At 45.6% G+C, this 7,879-nt stretch overlaps 1 protein-coding gene across 3 annotated transcripts; it reads left to right on the forward strand.

Moving 5' to 3' along the window:
* The first annotated feature begins 1,120 nt into the window (after nucleotides 1-1,120).
* LOC124017634 lies at nucleotides 1,121-2,117 on the forward strand. Of its 3 annotated transcripts, none has more exons than XM_046332889.1 (2): nucleotides 1,121-1,317; nucleotides 1,371-2,117. In XM_046332889.1, exons 1-2 carry the CDS (start codon nucleotides 1,152-1,154, stop codon nucleotides 2,015-2,017), a joined length of 813 nt encoding a protein of 270 aa, XP_046188845.1. In that variant the 5' UTR covers nucleotides 1,121-1,151; the 3' UTR covers nucleotides 2,018-2,117. The 3 variants fall into 3 exon arrangements, with proteins under 3 accessions (XP_046188845.1, XP_046188846.1, XP_046188847.1); XM_046332890.1 differs by having other exon boundaries at nucleotides 1,407-2,117; XM_046332891.1 differs by having other exon boundaries at nucleotides 1,137-1,281.
* The last annotated feature ends 5,762 nt before the right edge of the window (nucleotides 2,118-7,879 follow it).

Raw genomic sequence — 7,879 nt, forward strand, 5'->3', positions numbered from 1 at the left:
TGTGATGAAGAAATTGAGACTAACGGTGTCCAATTTTGTTTTTACGGGAATTACAAATGTCACGCGTTATTTAACGAATTAACTTTGACAGCCCTAGTTTTAAAACATAATGGCTTTCATTTTCTAAAAGGAAAAAGGTAGGGGAATATATTAACTGATTTGAAGTTTGTAAGTTAGTTTGGCTCAATTTCAAGGACAAAAACATTTTCAACGTTTTTATGTATTTGCCTTTTTTGGTAATCTGGGAAAAGGTGAGAGAATCCGTCTTTAGCTTTGGCATGGGGGGGGGGGGACACATTTTGGGAGAATGTAATTTTTCTTACTAAGGTGTTTTTCACCAAAGTTGACTGGTATGATATTCTCTATGTTGACTGCATATCTTTTATAAACACAAAACCATCCCCTTTTTTCACTTTTATATATTTGATATTTACAAAGGTTTTTGTATTTTGCTTGTGTGTCACTAGCTGCCAATGCTTTACCAACCATATTACAAAGACACTGAATAATAATAATAATAATAGCTATGGTGGTGTGCCCAAGAGCAGCTGGTTAAGAACAAAAGTGGGATGTTTTCAGATTCTTGTGTTAACTTTTTAATCTAGGAGACATTTATTTACAAGAAGAATTTGACATGGTACGGAAGGAGCAGCTTTGAAAACCAATATAGTTCAAAAGCTTGAAGGACTTCTTTTTATTTAATAATTCATAACTTGTTTATTTATGGCTTCCTGCATGATGCTGCTTTTTTTTTTAACTACCCAGATGTTTTTCTAAATGATTTGTGTGTCTGACATATTGAACAGCCTGTGTTGATGGGTAGAGGAAGCCTGATGGAACAGCCTGTGTTGATGGGTAGAGGAAGCCTGATGGAACAGCCTGTGTTGATGGGTAGAGGAAGCCTGATGGAACAGCCTGTGTTGATGGGTAGAGGAAGCCTGCTGGAACAGCCTGTGTTGATGGGTATAGGAAGCCTGATGGAACAGCCTGTGTTGATGGGTAGAGGAAGCCTGATGGAACAGCCTGTGATGGGTACCTGATGGAACAGCCTGTGTTGATGGGTATAGGAAGCCTGATGGAACAGCCTGTGTTGATGGGTATGAGGAAAGCCTGATGGAACAGCCTGTGTTGATGGGTAGGAAGGAAGCCTGATGGAACAGCCTGTGTTGATGGGTAGAGGAAGCCTGATGGAACAGCCTGTGTTGATGGGTATAGGAAGCCTGATGGAACAGCCTGTGTTGATGGGTATAGGAAGCCTGATGGAACAGCCTGTGTTGATGGGTATAGGAAGCCTGATGGAACAGCCTGTGTTGATGGGTATAGGAACAGCCTGTGTTGATGAAGCCTGATGGAACAGCCTGTGTTGATGGGTATAGGAAGCATGATGGAACAGCCTGTGTTGATGGGTATAGGAAGCCTGATGGAACAGCCTGTGTTGATGGGTAGAGGAAGCCTGATGGAACAGCCTGTGTTGATGGGTAGAGGAAGCCTGATGGAACAGCCTGTGTTGATGGGTAGAGGAAGCCTGATGGAACAGCCTGTGTTGATGGGTAGAGGAAGCCTGATGGAACAGCCTGTGTTGATGGGTAGAGGAAGCCTGATGGAACACCCTGTGTTGATGGGTAGAGGAAGCCTGATGGAACAGCCTGTGTTGATGGGTAGAGGAAGCCTGATGGAACACCCTGTGTTGATGGGTAGAGGAAGAATGATGGAACACCCTGTGTTGATGGGTAGAGGAAGCCTGATGGAACAGCCTGTGTTGATGGGTAGAGGAAGAATGATGGAACAGCCTGTGTTGATGGGTAGAGGAAGCCTGATGGAACAGCCTGTGTTGATGGGTAGAGGAAGCCTGATGGAACAGCCTGTGTTGATGGGTAGAGGAAGAATGATGGAACAGCCTGTTGAGTGGTGCAATCTTGCCTCCGGCTGCGTCCCAAATGAGACCCTACCCCCTCCCTACATAATGCACTTATATGAGCCCTGGTCAAAAGTATTAGTATTCCATTTGGGGACGTAGTCTTAGACCCCTATTCACACTGCCGAGGCAGTAGAGTAATGTCCAATACATGCAGTGGTTTCTATGTCCATGTTTCTGTTTAATAAATCAACTGAAAATACTTCTGATTTTGTTTGTTTGTTTTTAGCTGTCTCCCCATGAATATCCAGTCATTTGTCCTGTGTTATTGGAATATGAATTACATGTACTAATGAATATGTTCTTCTATTCTAGCTGTGATCAAGGTTTATTTATGTTTTATTTATCTAGACAATGATCTCAAGTTGCAACCAGTGTCATCCAGAATCTATAATCTCTTTTTTATATATACTGGGTTCAAACAGAGAATTAATCCCTTTATATATACTGGGTTCACACAGAGAATTAATCCCTTTATATATACTGGCTTCACACAGATAATTAATCCCTTTATATATACTGGCTTCACACAGAGAATTAATCCCTTTATATATACTGGCTTCACACAGAGAATTAATCCCTTTATATATACTGGCTTCACACAGAGAATTAATCCCTTTATATATACTGGGTTCATACAAAGAATTAATCCCTTTATATATACTGGGTTCACACAGATAATTAATCCCTTTATATATACTGGCTTCACACAGAGAATTAATCCCTTTATATATACTGGGTTCACACAGAGAATTAATCCCTTTATATTAGAGCATCCGCTTTATATATCCCGGGACCACCCATACGTAGAATGTATGCACACATTACTGTAAGTTAAAAAGCGTCCTAAATGGCATATATTATATATTATTATATATACTGGGTTCACACAGAGAATTAATTTTATATATACTGGGTTCAATCCCTATATATACTGGGTTCACACAGAGAATTAATCCCTTTATATATACTGGGTTCACACAGAGAATTAATCCCTTTATATATACTGGATTCACACAGAGAATTAATCCCTTTATATATACTGGCTTCACACAGAGAATTAATCCCTTTATATATACTGGCTTCACACAGAGAATTAATCCCTTTATATATACTGGGTTCACACAGAGAATTAATCCCTTTATATATACTGGGTTCACACAGATAATTAATCCCTTTATATATACTGGATTCACACAGAGAATTCATCCCTTTATATATACTGGATTCACACAGAGAATTAATCCCTTTATATATACTGGCTTCACACAGAGAATTCATCCCTTTATATATACTGGGTTCACTGGAATTAATCCCTTTATATATACTGGCTTCACACAGAGAATTAATCCCTTTATATATACTGGGTTCACACAGAGAATTAATCCCTTTATATATACTGGGTTCACACAGAGAATTCATCCCTTTATATATACTGGGTTCACACAGAGAATTATGATCCAAAACATTTCAACATTTTGTTTGTTGTCCAGCATTCTGTCAGTCATAGCTCAATTACGCCATCGACTGACCACTTGGTTTTACTGCAGCGTGATCCTCTGTCCTATTGGCTGGTCAGTGATGGTGCTGCAGACTGGTCCTCTATTCATTGGCCAGTGACTGTTAACTAAATAGGCCATATTTGCATATTTCCAACTAATTTGCATGTATGTAAAGGGAGAGTAACAAGTCCACAGCAGGTTTCAAATCAAAATCTAATTTTATTTGTCACATGCCCTGAACACAACATGTGAAATGTTTACTTTATACAAGCCATTAACCAACAATACAATTTAAAGAAAAATAAGTGTTACGAAAGTATTTACTAAAATGAACTGAATAAAAACTAAAATAAAAAAATAAGAAAATAATTTTCACACTGTTTTAACAAAAATAAATATATTTCTAACATTCAATTAAATCAACTGTGATAATTCAAGTATATGAAGACGCTATAAATAAACCAGTCAGTAAAGTGTCTTAGTTGGCCATAGGACTCTGGTCTAAAGTAGTGCACTATGTAGGGAATAGGGCTCTGGTCTAAAGTAGTGCACTATATAGGGAATAGGGCTCTGGTTTAAAGTAGCGCACTATATAGGGAATAGGGCTCTGGTCTATAGTAGTGCACTATGTAGGGAATAGGGCACTGGTCTAAAGTAGTGCACTATATAGGGAATAGGGCTCTGCTCTAAAGTAGTGCACTATATAGGGAATAGGGCTCTGGTCTAAAGTAGTGCACTATGTAGGGAATAGGGCACTGGTCTATAGTAGTGTACTATATAGGGAATAGGGCTCTGGTCTAAAGTAGTGCACTATGTAGGGAATAGGGCACTGGTCTATAGTAGTGCACTATATAGGGAATAGGGCTCTGGTCTAAAGTAGTGCACTATGTAGGGAATAGGATGCCATTTTAGACACATTAGTTTAAACATAGGTCCAGTGTTGTTAATGACAGCAGCGACTACCAATACTTGTTAGCCCGTTAAAATACCCATCTGTCATGAAGTCCATTTGCCAACCCAACGAGGTCCTGTTCACAGCGGTATGTAACATATCACCCTGGTCTGGAGAGCGAGGTTGTTCTCTCTAATCGTTGAACTTTCTGTCTGAACATTTAGATATATTTTTACTGCATTGTTAGCACTACTGTAGTTTTCATATCTATGTGAGGTCACTGTACATTCATTTAATGTATATACCTTCATAATCTACGTGCAAAGAAATATCCATTGTGTTTAAAACATCAAAGAAACTCTCTTGTTTAAATATGAAAAACCATTGAACCTTCCGTAAAAGAATGTTGTGACAGATTCCCTGGAAGAACCTTCCGTAAAATAATGTTGTGACAGATTCCCTGGAAGAACCTTCCGTAAAAGAATGTTGTGGCAGATTCCCTGGAAGAACCTTCCATAAAATAATGTTGTGACAGATTCCCTGGAAGAACCTTCCGTAAAAGAATGTTGTGGCAGATTCCCTGGAAGAACCTTCCGTAAAAGAATGTTGTGATAGCTTCCTGGAGAACCTCCCCTCCCGTAAGTGAATGTTCTGATAGCTTCCTGGAGAACCTCCCGTAAGAGAATGTTCTGATAGCTTCCTGGAGAACCTCCCATAAGAGAATGTTCTGATAGCTTCCTGGAGAACCTCCCGTAAGAGAATGTTCTGATAGCTTCCTGGAGAACCGTCCATAAGAGAATGCTGAATGCTTACTCCATACAGTGTATAGCAGCAGATCATTTCCATAGCAAATACCATCCGCATTTCATATGGAGAATGACGTTTTGTAGTTTTTATATGTAATTCACACTACATATGAATTACAAATGTCATCCTGAATAGCATCCTAAATGGCACGCAACCTACATCTATCATAGACCTTTGTATCCAATCAATATCCTCCTGGACATTAACGTTGGCCTCAATCCCTCAGTAGGGAAATCTTTCTGTGGAAGGATCAATGATCGCAGTCTGTCTGATGATATATTAATAACCCTTGTGTTTCTATTGATCGTCGACTTGACAGACAGCAACATTCTGTATGGGCATGGAGGAGGGTTGTGATGCCCTCTATGGAGCCTGGTCACCAGGGAGGGTTGTGATGCCCTCTATGGAGCCTGGTCACCAGGGAGGGTTGTGATGAGGGTTGTGATGCCCTCTATGGAGCCTGGTCACCAGGGAGGGTTGTGATGAGGGTTGTGATGCCCTCTATGGAGCCTGGTCACCAGGGAGGGTTGTGATGCCCTCTATGGAGCCTGGTCACCAGGGAGGGTTGTGATGCCCTCTATGGAGCCTGGTCACCAGGGAGGGTTGTGATGCCCTCTATGGAGCCTGGTCACCAGGGAGGGTTGTGATGCCCTCTATGGAGCCTGGTCACCAGGGAGGGTTGTGATGCCCTCTATGGAGCCTGGTCACCAGGGAGGGTTGTGATGCCCTCTATGGAGCCTGGTCACCAGGGAGGGTTGTGATGCCCTCTATGGAGCCTGGTCACCAGGGAGGGTTGTGATGCCCTCTATGGAGCCTGGTCACCAGGGAGGGTTGTGATGCCCTCTATGGAGCCTGGTCACCAGGGAGGGTTGTGATGCCCTCTATGGAGCCTGGTCACCAGGGAGGGTTGTGATGCCCTCTATGGAGCCTGGTCACCAGGGAGGGTTGTGATGCCCTCTATGGAGCCTGGTCACCAGGGAGGGTTGTGATGCCCTCTATGGAGCCTGGTCACCAGGGAGGGTTGTGATGCCCTCTATGGAGCCTGGTCACCAGGGAGGGTTGTGATGAGGGTTGTGATGCCCTCTATGGAGCCTGGTCACCAGGGAGGGTTGTGATGCCCTCTATGGAGCCTGGTCACCAGGGAGGGTTGTGATGCCCTCTATGGAGCCTGGTCACCAGGGAGGGTTGTGATGCCCTCTATGGAGCCTGGTCACCAGGGAGGGTTGTGATGCCCTCTATGGAGCCTGGTCACCAGGGAGGGTTGTGATGCCCTCTATGGAGCCTGGTCACCAGGGAGGGTTGTGATGCCCTCTATGGAGCCTGGTCACCAGGGAGGGTTGTGATGAGGGTTGTGATGCCCTCTATGGAGCCTGGTCACCAGGGAGGGTTGTGATGCCCTCTATGGAGCCTGGTCACCAGGGAGGGTTGTGATGCCCTCTATGGAGCCTGGTCACCAGGGAGGGTTGTGATGCCCTCTATGGAGCCTGGTCACCAGGGAGGGTGATGAGGGTGATGCCCTCTATGGAGCCTGGTCACCAGGGAGGGTTGTGATGCCCTCTATGGAGCCTGGTCACCAGGGAGGGTTGTGATGCCCTCTATGGAGCCTGGTCACCAGGGAGGGTTGTGATGCCCTCTATGAAGCCTGGTCACCAGGGAGGGTTATGATGCCCTCTATGAAGCCTGGTCACCAGGGAGGGTTGTGATGCCCTCTATGGAGCCTGGTCACCAGGGAGGGTTGTGATGCCCTCTATGGAGCCTGGTCACCAGGGAGGGTTGTGATGCCCTCTATGAAGCCTGGTCACCAGGGAGGGTTGTGATGAGGGTTGTGATGCCCTCTATGGAGCCTGGTCACCAGGGAGGGTTGTGATGCCCTCTATGGAGCCTGGTCACCAGGGAGGGTTGTGATGCCCTCTATGAAGCCTGGTCACCAGGGAGGGTTGTGATGAGGGCCTGGTCACCAGGGAGGGTGATGCCCTCTATGGAGCCTGGTCACCAGGGAGGGTTATGATGCCCTCTATGGAGCCTGGTCACCAGGGAGGGTTGTGATGCCCTCTATGGAGCCTGGTCACCAGGGAGGGTTGTGATGAGGGTTATGATGCCCTCTATGAAGCCTGGTCACCAGGGAGGGTTATGATGCCCTCTATGGAGCCTGGTCACCAGGGAGGGTTGTGATGCCCTCTATGGAGCCTGGTCACCAGGGAGGGTTGTGATGCCCTCTATGAAGCCTGGTCACCAGGGAGGGTTGTGATGCCCTCTATGGAGCCTGGTCACCAGGGAGGGTTGTGATGCCCTCTATGGAGCCTGGTCACCAGGGAGGGTTGTGATGCCCTCTATGGAGCCTGGTCACCAGGGAGGGTTGTGATGCCCTCTATGGAGCCTGGTCACCAGGGAGGGTTGTGATGCCCTCTATGGAGCCTGGTCACCAGGGAGGGTTGTGATGAGGGTTGTGATGCCCTCTATGAAGCCTGGTCACCAGGGAGGGTTGTGATGCCCTCTATGGAGCCTGGTCACCAGGGAGGGTGATGATGCCTGGTCACCAGGGAGGGTTGTGATGCCCTCTATGGAGCCTGGTCACCAGGGAGGGTTGTGATGCCCTCTATGGAGCCTGGTCACCAGGGAGGGTTGTGATGCCCTCTATGGAGCCTGGTCACCAGGGAGGGTTGATGATGCCCACCTATGGAGCCTGGTCACCAGGGAGGGTTGTGATGCCCTCTATGGAGCCTGGTCACCAGGGAGGGTTGTGATGCCCTCTATGGAGCCTGG

The sequence above is a fragment of the Oncorhynchus gorbuscha genome, unplaced genomic scaffold (assembly GCF_021184085.1).
Source record: "Oncorhynchus gorbuscha isolate QuinsamMale2020 ecotype Even-year unplaced genomic scaffold, OgorEven_v1.0 Un_scaffold_295, whole genome shotgun sequence".
Lineage (NCBI taxonomy): Eukaryota > Metazoa > Chordata > Actinopteri > Salmoniformes > Salmonidae > Oncorhynchus > Oncorhynchus gorbuscha.